Source organism: Otolemur garnettii, unplaced genomic scaffold, assembly GCF_000181295.1.
Source record: "Otolemur garnettii isolate 467f Iridium unplaced genomic scaffold, OtoGar3 scaffold00017, whole genome shotgun sequence".
NCBI classification, from domain to species: domain Eukaryota; kingdom Metazoa; phylum Chordata; class Mammalia; order Primates; family Galagidae; genus Otolemur; species Otolemur garnettii.
In genome coordinates, this window is record NW_003852412.1 from 15,395,012 (window position 1) to 15,413,349 (window position 18,338).

The following is an 18,338-nucleotide window of genomic DNA, read 5'->3' on the forward strand; positions in this document are numbered from 1 at the left end:
TCAGGGACTAGATGAGGCAAAGTCACTAAAGGTGCTTTTCTCTGAATGAAAGCCCTATATCCCAGGAACAGAGCAGGGGCTGTGCTGCCAGGGGGAAGGTATGCACAGAGGGGACGGATTGCAGTCAATTCTGCTGCTAGCAAGCAAGAGACCTGGGGAGCAAAGCAGCACTCCAGAGGCCCTCGGGTGTGGTAATCACTCTTTCCTCCTTTGTGCTGAAAATCTCAGTAATTTCAATGTATCTGCTTGCAATGTCTGTGTGAGTATGTTCACGAGAAGTCTGAAAAAAATCAGATACCATTTCACATAGTATGTTATTAAAATTTACCTCTAGGTCCTAGGAGTGCTGCAAGTACTAGAAGTAAATTTAAGAAATAGTTTTGTTATCACTTCCGGGCTTTATCAAGTTAAAGAGAAAACATGTTGATACAAATTTGACAACCCTTGTCACTTTATTGCTATGGTCCAAGTAATTTGAGCTAATTCATGGATTTCTGTACCATCTAAGACAAACAAATGAGAACCCCATTTAAAGCAATTATTGCAGAAATATACTGTGTGAGGCCCTACTTAAGCTTTTGTTGACTGCACGTGTTTTTCTCAAATAAAAAATACAAAAATAACTTTCAATGAAAGTAACTGAGGAGTTGTGTGATTCAACATAAAGAAGAAGACAGTCTCTTCTACTTTTGAGACAGTACACTTGGGATTCACAGGATAACTTGCATCAGACGCAATTTAATGAAAGCTCTCAAATAAGCGATTTTATTCCTATCCATGATTGCAGACATTTACAAAACCATAACATCTGAGTTCACCTTAAAAAATAACTTATATAAAGCAGTGATATACACAGCACAAAATAGTTCAGGGAGGGGGCAGGAGCAACTTTTAATAATTAAAATGTAAACGTGAAAAAAAGGATGGAATAAAAGTCCCTACTTATTTCTACTGAAGATGTCATGTGATAATATTTTACAATGTCCGGTGGGTCGATGTCTGTGTGTGTATATGTCCTTACAGCATACACATATACAGCACATTCTCTTCCCCACACGTGTACATACACACATACTTATTTGCAGTTCAGTTTAGGGCAATTTTTCTAATATGCCGCTCCGTACAGTTGTTTGAATCACGGTTGGACCCGCTTTCTTCACAAAATAGGGGAGAGAGCAGGAAATAAAAAGGTTGGTTTGGTGTGACTGAGATTCCTTTGTTTAACTGTACACTGTGATGAATAATTTTCTTCTGTAGTAGTTCTGTGAAGGGCTGACTCACTGTGGTTTTCATGAGGAGACTTGGTAATGGATCACACACTCATTGTCATGCTAGGGGAGTACTAGAAGGAAAGAAGAGTCCATATTTTAATAACAATTCTTTTATAGACCACTTACCAAGGTTCTTCTTGGTACAACAACAGAATCGATGAATTTTCATTTCTTACGATCTTTTATGCTCAGGCTTTTACTCTCATATAATATAAAATAAGAAAAGGAGTACATTTCTATAGACTTAACTTAGTTCTAAAATTTTTAACATTTCCCCTAAAAAGCAATGAGTCCTACCCTCTCTTTGGACCTAGGAGGCTGATAATTACCTAGTCTCTCAGCCTTCTCCTTCTAGCCAGATTTATGTTTTGTAGGTACTTGTTAACAAATTTGGGTAAATTCAGCTCAAGGTTGAATCATAATGAAAAAAGGATTATGACCAGTCTTTGCTATCTAAGCTATGTACACTGGGGGGCAAGGGAGCTGTCTAACTTCTCTTGACTTCTGTTGTCCTACTTATAAAATGAGTTTAATAATAATATCCATCTTAAGAGCATTTTGGGAAGATTGATTCAATATAAAATCCTTAAAACCATGCATTTATTAAATACATAGAAAGTGCTCAGTAAATGTTAATATTATAGGAATTAACACCTAACAAAAACTCCCAGCTGCCTATAAGAAGCTTTCATGAAAACATTTAAAATACTTAAGAGTCTGGGGCTGGGCAGGGTGGCTCACACCTGTAATCCCAGGACTCTGGAAGGCCAAGGGAGGCAGATTGCTTGAGCTCAGGAGTTCAAGACCAGCCTGAGGCAGAAAGAGACCCACTCTCTAAAACACAGCTGGGCATTGTGGTGGGCCCCTGTATTCCCAGCTACTTGGGAGGCTGAGGCAAGAGAATCACTTGAGCCCAAGAGTTTGAGGTTGCTGTGAGCTATGGCACCACAGCACTCAACCCCAGGGTGACTGAGTTAAACTCTGTCTTCAAAAAAATAGAGTCTGATTTATATACGTCAGCATACAGGCCTCTTGCTCTTAATTTGTAGCTGCATTCTCAACCCACAATCATTTTTAGTTGGGAGCAGAGACATTGTTGTTATGTGCTTACTTGTCAGTTTGATAAGTAAAGGGTGAGACTTTCAGAAATTTGGAAAATGTAGTTTCAAAATGATTTAGAGAAGAATAAAGGATAATTGCTTTGGTAATTATGCCGATCTACCCTAATATTCTTGAAGAATAAATTCTAACAAAATTTCTAGAGCAGCACCATCCAATAAAACCTTCAATGACAGACCTGTTCTACAGTCTGCTGAGGAACTGAATTTTTTTTTTTTTAATCTATGGTATATTTCTATGTCTGTATATGATCTCATTTTCTTTTTCTTTTTTTTTAAAAATTAAATCATAGCTGTGTACATTAATGCAATCATGGGGTACAGTGTGGTGTTTTCATATATAATTTGAAATATTTTCATCAAACTGGTTAACATAGCCTTCATGCCATTTTCTTAGTTATTGTGTTGAGACATTTATATTCTACTTTTAGAAAGAGTCACTTGTACCCTTGTAAGATAAACCATAGAGGTGATCCCACCAATCACCCTGAGGAACTAAATTTTTATTGTTAGCTATTGGAATTTAAATTTAAATATACACCTATAGCTAGCAGCCACCATTTTGGACAACACCCTTCTGGATTATCTGAACTCTGGAGAGAGGTATCCACTCCCACATTGGTAATGGTCCCTAAAAGAAGACAGTTTCTAAAATAAAATGTAAATACGGACCTCTAATTATTTATATGTTGTATTGGAAATCTGTGAAGACCAGGGTAAAAGGTAATCCCTTTCAACATGCTAATAATAATTGTGCTTCATGGAAAGAAGTGGATATAGTCAAAGGAACGAGTCCCACGCTGGCTACAGGGGCTTAACCAAGAACTGTGATGATCCTGGGGTTGGGAAGCATGGACTTTTTCAAAAGGTATCAAAATGAGTAAAATGAATCTCAGATATGCTGTGACAGATCACAGAAATCAGAGGAGGTACAGGTGAATCTTGAGGTACGGACGGATCACAGTGAGAAAGTAGGATTCCCCAGGGAAGAGCACAGAGTGACAAGGGCTCGGCTTGCACACATCTGGAATGGAAGTCATGAGGGCTCCAACTGAGAACACGCACTACTCCTGGGGAAAGGTGGGTGTCTGGCCCTGGTAAAAGGGTCTCCGGACGATATGGAGAGGATTGGATTGTTAATCCCTTAAACATAGGTCACATCAAGGAAAATCCACTTGCAAATCACTTACTAGGCTATGGTTTTGCTTCAATATAGGACAGTTTAGTTACATACTTGAACTGACGGTGTATGCTGGATTATAGTTGAGTATGGGGCGATAAAGAGGACAGACTGCTAGAGAAAAGAAAGGGGATTCTTTTACACTTGATTGTGGCAGCAAAAAAGCAAACCAAAGCAAACCAAAGCAACCCCCCAAAATAGATAAAGACAAGGGCTGATGAAATGGAGCCCACCCCGACGCTGCACCAGAATGGGAATATGCCCCCATTTCATCACAAGATGCCATGCAAAGTCTCACATTATAAACAATGACAGCAAACTTCAGTGAAGCTGAACCTTTGTCTAAGCAGAATTATATTTTGGCATATGACTTTTAAGGACAAGAATAAAAAGCAAGAAAATAAAACAGATACCAAGGTTTTACTAGAAATAGGAAAAAAATAGAGAATATAGTGCAATGGGCACAGAAAATTCAACCTATGCTTTCTATAGCCACTGTTATTTACAGTAAGAACTGGTGATCTAATCAGTGCTGCCCCACAGAATTTACTGTGATGATGGAGATGTTCTGTGCTGTGCTCCTTCTGGCAGCACGAGGGTCACCAGCCACATGCAGTTATTGAGATGTAGTAAGGACAATTTAAAACTAAAAATGTAGTTGTATCTAATTTTAATTAATTTCAATAGCACAGCTAGATAATCATTACTTTAAAACAAAGATTTTATTGAGTATCCTCTGTCAATAATGTAAAATAGTAAAAGATACTAAAGCATTTCAGATAGGACCTCAAAGGATACGCTTTTTGAAAAGTTTCTGGATAATTCACATTTAACTCTAGACACCATCTCATTTAATGTATATCCTGAATAATCAGGATTTTAAAAATTATTAAATTCTTTTTTTGTAAGTGTTTCACTAGTTCATTCATATGTCGTGTAATATTAGGCAACAGTGTGAAAAGTAAATAGCAGCCTTCGTTCTAATACACACCACTACAGGCATGTCTATGTAAGCTTAGACATAGGCCCATGCTCTGTTAGCAGATATTTTTATTGGTTGCTATCATCTCTAAACACTAGCAACTGTCAACATTTTTAGACTCTATGATAATTCAAATCTTTCAAGCAAATTTAACAGAAAAATTCTAAGTTGTTACTGATTTATTGAGAAGTTAAGAAAACTAGGTTTTCTCAGGAGTGAAAAAACAGGGTCTTGCAATAGAGACAAAAAGAACCAGATTCAGTCATAAAGGAAGAAGTTATCAGCTACAAGAAAGACCGCTCAAAAAAATTAGAAAGCTTCTAGTAAAGTTTAATTTTCGAATTGTAGAAATAACTGTAAAATGACATGCTGTCTTTGGTATCGTAAAATAGTTTGTATTTATGCCTGTGTGTCTACACAAGCAATATGCTATTCTCGTTCTAAGGCTGTGAACTGCTCATCTTCAGCTGCATTTATTAAAACTATTTTGAATGAATACAATTAGGAAAAAAATCACAAAATTTCTAGGAAAACTCACAGAATGAGCAAGCAAAAAGGAATTTCTGTCACTGGTCACTATACTTCAAAGTAATAGAGAAGTAGCTTACAATTTTACTTTCCAGAAGTAAAGAAGAGTAGGTGATAAATGGAGTATCCTATTAGGAACATAAAATATTCATGGTGTGCTGTACCGAGATCACACTCCACTGTTCTGTTGTACTGCTGCATCAATATGTGATGACATATTGTAATGTTTGTGCCAAAATGCTGTGCTATCAGGTTGCCCTGTTTTAAAACTATATTGAGTCTAGTTTTCAATCTGATGATAAAATGGCTCTTACAAAGCCGTCATCAGCATTACAGGTTTTGGTTTAGCAAAAAATGTAAACCCTAAGGAAATTATTTTAAACACACATGGGTCACTATGAAAGTTCTGAGATAGAGTGTGTTATGGTCCATTATTTCACTTCCGTGAAACACATTCAATAGGATCCTTTCTTATTCATCTGTGTAAATTTTAACTTGCTGGGCTTACTGATGTTGTTAGGTGGGTTTGTTTATTTCCATCCATGCCAATATTATGTTTCTTGACTTTTGTGCATCTCAGAAATTTTGTAATGACCTGTATATTAAATTATTTTATCATTTAATATAAAATTTATTTTTGAGATGATATGCCTTAGTTTGAACTTGTGATTTTTAAAATTTATACCTACTTCATGTACCATAAAATCACATCAAAGATATCCAATAACAAAGCTATCTCTGAATGGTGTGTATAAATTACTCTGTTTATACATGTCAAGAACACTTAAGGTGTCATGACATTTCTATGTCTAAGCATATCGGTATTTTATTTTCTTAATGAGAAGAAATAAAGAATAGTTCCTCTGCTCTGAGCTAAAGTGAAATAAATTTAGTGTATGTGATTCCAGAAAAAATTGGGGCTGATGTGATTTCTTCACCAAAGCAGAAAATGAGAGGTATGGGCTATAGGAGATGATCTATGCTTTGTAATTCCTACTTGATACATGAGTATCATGTTTACTCAACTGATTCAAATTAAATACAATGGGAACATATTTCTTTCTAAATTAATTCAGGAAATAAGCCAATCACCTTCTTCACTTGAAGAAAGTATGAAAAACTATTTTTGGCATGAAGTCTTTGTATTCTGTACTTTCAAAAACCAAACATTTTACAGTTTGAACACTAGGGGGCATCTTTGTAACTTGAAATAAAGAGCCTTGTTTGTGATCCAAAAAAAAAAAAAAAAGCTGGGTAGCGTTTGATTCATGTTTTGTTTTGTTAAGTATGTTGTCACTGTAAGGTTTATGACTTTGGGTTGGACATTTTTTTTCTATATTAATTAAATCAAGCATCATGTGTGAGGTGATTAGGATAGTATCTGGTACATGATAAGTACTCATTAGATGTTCATTTCCTTATGAGGCCTCCTTCTGTATTTTAACTTCAAGATAAAGATTTAGAAAACCTCAAATGTCAGACTGCTCAAAATATGCGCTTTTCACAGTTATGTGCATTAAAAAAACACTACAATTTGCATGTTAATTTACTGGAAAATGTTTTCTTTTTCAATTCGTTTAGTTCTGCTTTTCCTTGATTATAGTAAAGCTAATCAAGTGGAGATATGTCACTCATTTAATTCTTTAAAGTCTTAATCTGTCAGCACTGAATCGCTTTTGTCTTTTTTGCCCTCTCTTTTCATTGCTTGACCTGATAAAAGTCTATACAGGAATGTGTGGTAACAAGATAGACAAAGCCACGAAAACTGTGACATCACTCATCATCAGGCAGTTCTCACTAGACAGACAAAAGAAGGGAGCAGCCAGTGGGGACCCGCTCCCAAGGCCGTACTACCCCTGCAGGGCAGTGGTGTGGGTTCTCAGTCCTCCATCCAATTTATTTTCCTTTTGTAACTTTTCTGGTTTGGACAGGAAGGAAAAAGGGAGAAGAAGCACAGAGCTTCTGTTTTCTGCTAATTCTGCCAAAGTCTGACATTGAAGATCTTTCGTGGGTTCAGGGGCAGAGAAGCTGGGCCAGGAGTCAGGAGTGGAGGGAGGAGCCCTGCTCTAGCCTTCTCTTTTCTTAGTCACTCACAGTCCTCATAGGAGGACCTGCTGCTTTGCCCGTGCACGGTCTGCTTGGGACTGAAGGGTGTGGCTGGTACAGATTCTGTGCAAAGAAGTTCTTCAGGTCCTGTTTTGTCTATATTTTTGCCCCATTAAGATTTTCTGATGCCTGTTTTGAAATGTACCCCTCTTCCAACTATTAAGGCGGAAGTCACCAATGACAAATCTGGGAAGGAAGTAGAAGGAGACTTCTCCTGTTCCTGCCCATACAGTTAAAGTCTTGTGGAGCTGAACTCTTCTAAAAAACATTTTTCCAATCACAAATTAATTGTTGCCTCTTATTTTTAAAATACCTGGCTTATATGTGTTCTAGCAGTGATGAATCAGACATGTTTTAGTTATGTAAACATGTATTTATTTTTCCAATTGGACTGTATTTTTTGAGGGTAGGTGTGTTCTATTTATTTCAGAATATATTGTCTTTAGACTAGTGCTTTACATTTAGCAGGCTCAATAAATGTTAAACTGAATTATCATAAACCTCACTGAATTATACCATTTTATTGCCGGAAAAATTAGTAGAAAGAGAAATAAATGTCTCTAATTAGATAAAAGTAAACACAGGGAAATTAACTCATTTGTCCATAGCCCTGAAGCAAACCACTGTAAGAACTAGGACCTAAAAAATAATTCCCCTGATCCAAGTATGATGATTTTAACTCCATAGCTCTTTATGTATTTCTCATCACTGATGGGCTAAGCTTTTGAAATTTCATATAAATTTTAATGTGTATCTTCTTTGTCCTCACTAGTCATATACATCTTACAAATAAAACAAACTAAAGAGCAACAACATTTTATTTCTAGTTTTAACAGAAATGATGTCTAAAAACTGGGCAAGTCTTGTCCCTGCAGAGGTTCTGGGTCGATACCTAGAAATGAAAGAGTCCACCAAACACTCAATCTTGGGTTCCGTTTTGGGAAGCAGCTACTTTGGGTAAAAGTAGACATGCTGTTAGCTGCTGCTTCAGATTCTGATGGTATCAACTCTGGTAAGGGTTGAGTTAGGCAAAATGAGGGTAGTTTGTCTTCTGATGTTACCTGTAGCTTAAGAGATCCTCCATACTAAGTTTCAATGATGGCATGGATCCTAGGAAGATGAAATTTGTTTGGGTTTTGGAATTTAGAGACATTTTAGTAACATAAAAACTTATAAGAAGCAGCAAATAGGAAACATATTTTCAGTTTGCTCCTTGACAGTGGATGCTATGTTTTTTTGTAACTATGCATATGGAAGAGGAGTGAAAAAGAAAAAACTTGTCTTTAAAATTTTTTTCTAAGAAATTCTACTTAAAGATTCTTTTAACTTTAAAAAGATCAACCTACTGAATTCTAAATTAATAGCAGTAATAATGAACTTATGAATTTTTTCTAATAGTAGAACTTCAGAAATAAAATCTGGATGTGACAATATAGTCAAGGGAATACTTACACTTTCACTCTGAAAAGGATTTAAGAAATTTCCCCCCATTTCGCCATCATCCCTTGGAGTGCCGGGTTGATTACTCAGGCTCATATTATTGGGAGAATTCTGTAAACAAGATTTAGAAAACAAGGCATTGCTGAAGTTTTTAATTCCCTCTTACATTATACTGTTTCAAAAATTGAATCTATAATAGCATCTCTAAGGACAAACAATACTTAGAATTTTAATCTTAGACTTCTACCAGGTATTCTTGTTCATTCTTTGAACTTTGACAAGTACTAATGCTTTTCCAAATGAAAATTTAAAAACAAACAAAAATCCCCCAAATTACCTACTGCAACTATTTTCTTAGTATCAGAATCAATATTTATTTAATTTCTCACTCTCAGGTAATAGAGGTCCTAGAACTCTGGAGGGTTTAAAAAACACTCCCAGCAGGGTTGTGATGAAGTGATCCTACTCATTGATACGGCCTGATGGAACAATAACTCCCTTAGTAATTTCACTAATCAAACGTAAAAGGTAACTTTTTAAATAAACATTTCCCTTTAATTTCATATGCAGTCTATAGATAACACTATTTCAATTTTTATTATTTTCAATATGAAACATAAGGAAGAAGTTAATAACTTTAGTTAAGAATGAGACGCCTTAAGGACTAGAGAATCTGTTAGTACTCTAGAAGGAAAGGAGGCGCAAAAGTAAGCTGTGTTAGAACATTTTCCTATAATTCAGAGCAGATTTACTTTTCAGATAAAATGGCTGCTGTTAGCAATCCAATCAAACATTCAGTTAGTATAGCAATGCTTCATATCTTATTTAAATTTGCTCATGTCATTATTACTGTGCAATTTTAGCCATGTCAGGATATATGATACTCCATAATGATAGGAAATACAAAATGGTATGTACATGGAAACCAAGTTTATATAGTATTATGACTGTGACTGAGGGAAGTCTTCCAAGGTTCAATTTATAGACAAGTGAAAAAAAACCTCCAGCATTAAACATTTTTATTTGTTATTTCAAACGGAAGAAAGATTTTACATTATTTTCCTAACTCATATTGTTTTACAGTAACTTTCTGAATTTTTTAAAGAACGTTGCTCAGAGGTTTTTGATTTAACTACAATAAATTATTCCACAAACATTAAAATTTCATGAATAAGTTATTCCCAAAAGAACATGTGCTTTTTAAGAATATGGTTAAACTGTAAAGCACAGACAGGTAAATGAGCTGGTGGAAATACGCTCATACCTTGTCTTGCTGTGCACCCCATAGGGAGGATCTAAGCCAAAGGAACCTCTGAAGTCCACAGGCACTCAATATACCAATAAGCCCCAAGGACTCAGCCACCATACTTGAAACAGCATAAAGAGGATTCCATTTTTTTTGATAAATTTTTCTCTGAAAATGTTAGTTTCCTAAGTATATAGAAAAGCAACTGTACTTTGCAGTGAACATAAATATCCTGATTTACTAGAAGAAAGTTTAAGTAAAATTTTAAAAGTACGTTATTTTATAATTCATTGACTATTAAAATTATCAATTAAATAATAAACTATGCATTAAAAGCAAAAATGATAGTGGTAACTTAGCTCAAAAGGAAACTGAATTTATTTTAAAAAGTTGCAAGATTTACCCCAAACCTGTACGTCCTTTTGGTAAATGCATACTTCTATCATTCTGTACATAATGGAGAAGTTGGCTGTATCAGAATAAAATATAATCTAACATATATGTAAGAAAATTTTAGGATGTACTTAGAAGCTGCCTATTTTATACAGTGAAAATGAAGAATGAAATGAGCCCTCTTCGTTCTGTGTAACATTCACACACCCGCTAGCATACTGGGTGCCTCCAGGAGCAACACCTCTCTGACTCAGCTGGGGTGTTTAAATCTCTGCTGCACTTTTGCCACGTATGATTTTTTGGTTTATAATTTTGGAAGTGTAGTTAACTTCAAATCTGATTCCTGACTCAAAGTAGATTTTAAGATATTTAGAATTTGAAAGTTGCTAATATTAAAATATATTCAGTGTTATTATTTCTGTTTCCATGCAATCTCCTCATAGCATGGTGGCTCAGCATTATATGCTTTTTTGGAGGGTGGCGGTATTTAAGGACTTTGAGAGGCAGATGAAAAGGACACAGTTAGCATGCAAAACTGAGATAATATCAGTTCTCTGATATTAGAAGAATATAGGAATATGTGCATTGTTATTCCTATCCAGCTTACTGAACTGTATTGGAAAACCTTGAGGTGACAGGAATGAATCTATATATGTGTGTACATATATCCTGAAGTAATCATTGCAAAATGTGAAAACAAGAGCTCTTCTATGGAGAGTCTCACAGTTCTGTGGTCCATAATCACTGAGCAACATAATGATGGCTGATACAGGCTAAAGAGCATAACTGTAGCTACATTTGTGTCTCCAGCAGCTTGTATCATTAAGGCAAGAACATAATGTACAGAAAGGATTTAGCTTGGTCAAAAAGACACTCCAATTTGCTTGAGCATATAATTAGGGAATAGGAGCACAAAAGAATACAAGAGCTCTTCTAGCTACATTAGGCCCATTGGTTACATTTTTTATTTAAGTTAATGTGTACTTCCTACTTTAAGAATTTAGCTTAAAAAAATAGGATTATATGGATTTCATCTTTTTTTTTGGGCGGGGGGGGCTAGCAGATTGATTCTCTTGCTTCAGCTTCCCGAATATTTGGGACCACAGGTGCCTGCCACAATGCCTGGCTTTTTTTGTTGTTGTTGTTGTTGTTGTTGTAGTTTGGCCGGGGCTGGGTTTGAAACCCCCACCCTTGGGATATGGAGCTGGCACCCTACTTACTGAGCCACAGGCTCCACCCTATGGATTCCATCTTTAAGGGATTTTATTATATTCTCATTTACCTCATCTTCAAGCTGGAAAGTTTTTAAGCTATAATGTCATATATGAACGATATATATACGCATACACAGACATATGCACAATACACCACACACACAATTTCCTCTGCCTGCCACGTTTAACTCTCTTTCACTCCCGGGTTTCTGATTTAATCTTGTAAATAGTCTTTTGCATCTTCTCTTACATATTAAGTTATTGTTCTTTCTTCCATCATAAAAACTATTCCAAACTTTTAAAAAACTTCTAAATTCTGAATTTTTAAAATTTCAAATTAAAACAAATAACACTTGTAGAAAATTTGTTTCTGCTTATAACTATAATAATATTATTCAAACCCTTTGGTAGTCAATTTTGAATTGATTTCTCACAGGCTGCCAATGTGTTTTATAGAGTATTGTGACTCGGTTGACCTCCAAAAAGAACAAACTGCCAGTTGCTCTCTCAATGGGTACAACTGAGCTAGAACTTCGGCCAGCACACCTGAGATGATGGCAGAGATCTACCTTTGTCAACTTCCCTGGTGAACAGTGTGGGATCTCTAACTGGAACCAAGATTCCTGAGGTCAGAAAGCTAGAGGTTGAAAAGATTCCTGTGACAATTTATTAAACACGATATAATCAGGTTATGATTTTTGGAAGATTTTTTTTAAACCTCAAAATATAATGTGAACTATATTAAGGTAAACTGCCAAGTTTCTTTAGTTGCTTTCCTTCTAAGAAAACAAACCAAATACTTCTCTTCACCCCCATCTCTAAAACAACTCCCCCACCAAATTTTGTTTCATTGATTAAATAGGTTATTCCTAGGTTGAAAAGATGAAAGGAATTTCACATTTCATTTAAAAAGCTTCTAAATTAAAGACAAATCCTGCATTTGGTAAGGTTTACCTCAGCAGGTAAATCTTAACTGAACAAGAAATAATTTTGAAACTTCATGTGAAACTTGAATGCATTTTGCCACTGAAACAGTGCTGTTGAAGTGCAATTGACAGGGTAGCTAGCCTGGCCCACAAAAAGGAAGATATTTAGGGTCTGTAGTATTCAGAGCTATTAGCATAGGGTCACACTTGATTCTAAACGATTTTCTGAAGTAATCAGGGAATGAAGGACAAACTCCATTTTGCAGCTAAGGAAACTCAGCCTATGACAGGCGAACAATTTGTAAGGACCACAGTAGAATCTCCTTTCTGATTCTCAGTTATTTACTGTATATATAAAATAGATAAAATAGAGCATATATACAATAAAAAAGGAGAAAAATAAGTACTAATAAATACTATTTAAAATGGAATAATAAGTTTAAAGAAAATATGCAATCCTGGTGCTTGACAAAACACAATTTTAACTGGAGAACTGGGACAATGTCATTAGAGACCTAAGGGGGATTTTGAACAAAATTACTAAGCAGTAATGGTCAAGGTTGCCATGTGATTCACAAATAAGAATAACTAGACAAAAATGGGAAGAAAGTAAGTGAGCCCATGGAAAAAAGGAGAGGAGAAACCTTAGTGAGATAGCGGGACATGTGTAGGCAAAGGAAGGAAGGTGGGATATGGAGTCAGTGACTGCAAACCTCTGAGTAAAGGACTGAAACAATTATGCTGTGAGTGGAAAGAAGCTGCGAGAAAGAGGTTGGGGCAGGTGGTAACAATACACCTGCTGCTGCTCTGCTGAGAGAAAAAGCAGCTACAGCCCAACAAACACCATCGCCCCCCAGGGCGGCCAGGTTAGAGCCCAGAACCAAGGAACCCAGAGCAAGGGCCGTGCAGAAATGAGCTGTGTGGCCACTCAGTTGAAGGTAGAGGCGGCAGAGGCAGAGGCAGAGGCAGAGACTGTCAAATTGTTAAATGGCATGTTTATCTCTTGAGATCCTACATTAATTTAAATGAATATGAACTCTGTAAAGAATTTTCCTTATGGTATTTGTTTTGTTTCCTCAGTTACAATCAACTTCTTCAGAGTGAAGACCATAACTTACTTATCTCTGGACTTTTAGAGCCCAGCAAAAAGCCTGGGTGCGTTAAGATTTACTGAATGAAGAAATTCTTGTCCAAGTAGAAGAGATTTGAGGGCAGTGACTATGTTTGCAGTTAAAGAAGTCTTTTTTTATCTTCCCATGGTGCACAATGCAATCCCCAGCAAACCAAGTACTCACTGGGTGGTCAGTTAATGCTGAGTGAATAAGCAATACATCATCAGGCAAGAGAATGATAGGAGCAGTGGGCAAGTATAGTGAAAAAACCTTGTATCTGAGAATAGGAATGGGAAAATGCACACAGAAAGAATAGCAATAGATCTGACATGAGGACAGATTAGAAGATGTCATTGAATTCATTATGGCTCTATAGTTTTTAAAGTGTTTTATAAATTACATAGTACTTCCTTCTGTAGGATTTTGTTTATATCTATTAATGTAAAAGGTTATAGGTTGTTAAAGAAAATTTTAGGAAAACGGCCTAAAGCAACGTGGCTTCTCGACTACTGCATTAGAAATTTCATTGGTAACCTCTAAGTACAATTCAGCCAATTCAATTTTTAAAGATGCTTTAAGAGAAAAGGTTCTAATAAAGTTGTATAGGAAACTTTATTTTGAAAACAGGCTTTATGAATACTACTCACAAGGCATACTAGTGCCCATTATAAATATGTATGTATTTTTAGAATAGAAAGAGATCTTTCTGATTGCTCCTAAACATTGACATCCAAAGTGCTAATAAAATTTGTGAGGCTGAGCAGCTATACCTATTAGAGGTATAAAGCAAGCGTATCAATTACTAAACTGATTTTTTTTTAGTTTGAAGTTGTAACTTAAAATGTTTTGTAGCTCAATCTTATTTTCCACAGCATCAGGAATTTTACATTATTATACATGAATATAAATTAGAAATAGAATTAAATATAGTCATTCTTTAATGAATTTTATTAAGAGTAAACGCTGTCAACTTATTTACAAATACGTAACATCTTAATGTGACTATATTGATTATTACTTGGGTAGTAAATAATAATGAAGAGTATTTCCTATCAATTAATCTTAACATGTTTAGGAACATTCTTAAGAGGTTTATTTTATCCTTTCTTACAGATTATATTCATTAATATTTTTAACTTTCTATTCATTATACTTGGTCTTCTACTTTCAAATTCTTGTTCAAAAACACAATTCATAAAGTTACTCTAATAATTTTAATGAGAGTTTTATGTGAAATAAAAAACAGATTAAAAACAATACAGAGAACACCCAGTACTCACCTTGGAAATACTGTCCATATCTCCTGAGCCTGAAGCAAAATATGAAAAGAAAACCTTATTAATATTTTGATTAGAGATTAAGTACTACTTTAATTTAAATAAATCCAGTACACTATATGTATTTTCCAGTGATATCTCCTGAATGGGTAAATCTTAAGACATTCTTATTCTTTTATACCATACAGTCAGTCAGTATCATCTGTTGGTAAAGGCGAGGAATTCTACCTCTAGTTCCCATTTACTTTTTCTCAATAGCAGAAATATTAGAAAGATAATTTATATATACTACCCAATTACAACTTTAAAAACATATATACAGTACGTACACGTGTAGAGGTCTCTACTTATATTTTCTGAAAATGATGCTGTAAATCTGATAAAATATAAACTGAATATTTCCAACAATATGTGACAATATTCCAAAGCATTTTTAGATAATAACCCAAAGCAAAGCATTTTTAATACTATCAAAAATCTGACAGCAATTAATACTTATAGTAATCCATCCAAAACTAAAAATGTCTTTAAATTATATTTTTGATTCTTGAGAGAAATGAACAGTAAATATTAATTTTTCTTGCATATGAAGTAGAATCACACATTAGGTAACAAACGCTATTTTAAACAATTAATGTTCCTGGAATGAAAACCTGCTATATACAGAGACAATGGGAAATTATAGCTAAGTTACCTTTATTTACAAAATATTCATTATAAAATTTTACAAAATATTTACAAAATTTTCTCTATGTGTTGGCTACCTTTCTCCAAACACATAAAGTCTTATCTCCCACTTATGGTGAACATGTTCCAAGATATCATTTGTTACACACGTTTTGTTAATTTTTTCCCAAAGTATGGCAATTTTCAAGACAGTCTGCATCGTAACATTATAACAGTACAACATTGAGTCAACATGACAAAATTAGGGCTTATTATTAATATGATTTACAAATAAATAACATAACAAATTCTTAAATATTAAATGCATATATGTAATCATGTATATATATACATAAATTTATAAAGTAATGGTCATTATAGAAAGTATTAGACACCAAGCATATATGAAACTCTTCTGAAAATTATATTCTAGTAAATTACTGAAAGCCTTCTAACTATAGCCAAATAGTATCTTTTAGTGAATAATACTATAAGTAAAAAGACTGAAGAGTGAATTATTTTGCAATAAATTGAAAAATAAAATTCTAGAATGGTGGCTTGGCACCTGTAACTCAGTGAGTAGGGTGTCAGCCACATACACTGAAGGTGGTGGGTTTGACCTGGCCTGGGCCTGCTAAACAACAAGGACAATTGCAACCAAAAAACAGCCAGGTATCATGCCAGGTGCCTGTAGTCCTAGCTACTTGGGAGGCTGAGGCAAGAGAACTGCTTAAGCCCAAGAGTTTGAAGTTGCTGTGAGCTGTGATGCCATAGTACTCTACTGAGGGCAACATAGTGAGACTCTGCCTAAAAAAAAAAAAAACAAAAGTTCTAGAATGGTGTTGTCCAATAGAACTCTGTGTAATGATGGAAATGTTTCTGTGATGTCTGTTAAGGTAGCCATTAGCTCCATGTGTCTGCTGTGCACTTGTTATGTGGCAATGCATGTGAAGAACTGAATTTTAAATTTTACTTAATTTTTAAAATAAAAATAGCCATACCTGGCTAGAAGCTAATATAATTGGACAATGCAAACCAAACTTTGAAATCTAGGAAAATAACATGGATTGTTAAAAGCACATAAGTCTCTTAATGTGTTGCAAATAATTTCTTGATTATTGAAATTATACAGTTTTTCAGGGTACCAGAGCGAGGGAGATTTATTTCCTAAATTTGGGTGGAAAATGAAATCTGGATATTACCTAAATTATTCATGGTTGTATTTTCTCTAATTTCAGCAGAAGATGAACTCTTTTCAAAAGAAAAAAAAATTAACACCAACTCCCCCACCTGAATGTCAATTTTTAAATTACTTAAAAGTTTATGTTACTTAAATGTATTCAAACACAAAATGTCTTTGTTTTGGTTTTGCATTTGGCCTGCCTATAAATACCATGTGTTGTGGATCCGAGGCAGTTTTGTACCTCTTGTCTTTATTTCTTATTTTTGTACAACTTTTTATTCACCTTGCAGATATTTGGCTTCATTAGCCAAGAAGGCATAATTTATGAAGTATTTTTGTAACCATTAGTCACATACTAAAAACGATCTTTATCTTGAAGACAAGCTAGGCTCTCATTCATAAGAGAATTATTCAGGGTATCCAGAATGTGATTACTGATTTATTTTAAAAAGGAAATGAACATTAAAATACAAAAGCAAAAACAAAAGACTGACCACAGACTGCTAGAGACAAAGAAATTAGCTGGAAGAGTCCTGCAGTCCTCCAGGTTAGGCGTGTGTGATACATGCCGTAAGCAACAATGTCTCCTTTTATGAATCACCAGGTTTTGATAGGTTAAAGGAAATAGCTGTGAATATGGGATAGTACAACTCTCACACTTCTGGTTTTCAAGTGACCTCTAGTTACAATAACCAATTGTTGATTAAGCTATCAGTCTCATGTAAAAGTTTAAGAATTATAAAATGAGTAGCTATCTATGGAAGAACACTGTAAACCATAACATCCATTACATGGAGTTAAGAATTTGTTTTGAATTTAAGTATTAGATTTAAAATCCTTACCTAAAGAGCCATTCATGTGATGTGATTCCATTCCTCCTAATCCACCCATGGGGCCATCTGACCCAGGGCCCATTGGAAACTATTTTAAAAATGAAGAAAATTACTGTAATTACACTGAAAACAACTGTTATCTCAATGTTAGATAATATCTATGTTTAATGTTACAAGATATAGCCATAACTTATTTTCAAGTTATGGTAATTTTTACTTGATTTTCTTCAACCTTATAGATTCTCTCACTGGACTGCCCTAATTCTCTCACCTCACCTTCTCTATGTTCCTTAATGTTTAGGCTAATCCTCACTGTTATCTAAATTTTTCTTCTTCAGATATCCTTAACTAGTGCAAATGAGACGATGAGGATCCTCTTCTGTGATAAGACAAATTTTCTATTAAAATCCAAAGTTGTTTCTTAAGAAGCTGCTAAAGAAATTGGTTCATTAATAAAAATAATTCAACATCATTATGGCAACATTTGTGTGTGTGTGCATTGTAGAATGGTTGTAGCTACTAATCGTGATGGCTTTTGGGGAAGAATACCTGCCAAACCTGGAGATGTTGGCCTTCTATCACTGTGAACATACCAACCACATGCTTATAAATCTCCCTAGGAGAATGCCATTTTTTGCTTTGTAAAATTGAGGATCTTAAAACCTCATGGATCAATTTTCAGTAAATAACTTGGGATATATACATGCCTCACTGGTAAGTCAAAGAGATTGATTTTGGACTTCACGTTGTCATTCAGCTTTGCGTCTGGGCTGAGAAACTGGTGAACTTATTTGGTTTGGTCCTTTTATCTGGCCCCTCAGGGTTTTACAAGACACTAAAACTATAGGTATATAGCTTTGGTC

At 34.9% G+C, this 18,338-nt stretch overlaps 1 protein-coding gene across 1 annotated transcript in view; it reads right to left on the reverse strand.

The window, feature by feature from the left end:
• Positions 1-719: 719 nt before the first annotated feature.
• The window catches only part of SSBP2 (single stranded DNA binding protein 2), a 76,176-nt gene continuing 58,557 nt past the window's right edge, over positions 720-18,338 (reverse strand). Inside the window, exons 10-13 of the mRNA XM_023510928.1 lie at positions 17,485-17,563; positions 14,797-14,825; positions 8,638-8,736; positions 720-1,342 (exon numbers count right to left, since the gene is read on the reverse strand). Of these exons, the coding sequence (XP_023366696.1) occupies positions 1,313-1,342; positions 8,638-8,736; positions 14,797-14,825; positions 17,485-17,563 (237 nt within the window). The 3' untranslated portion in view covers positions 720-1,312. The remainder of the gene's footprint in view (positions 1,343-8,637; positions 8,737-14,796; positions 14,826-17,484; positions 17,564-18,338) is intronic.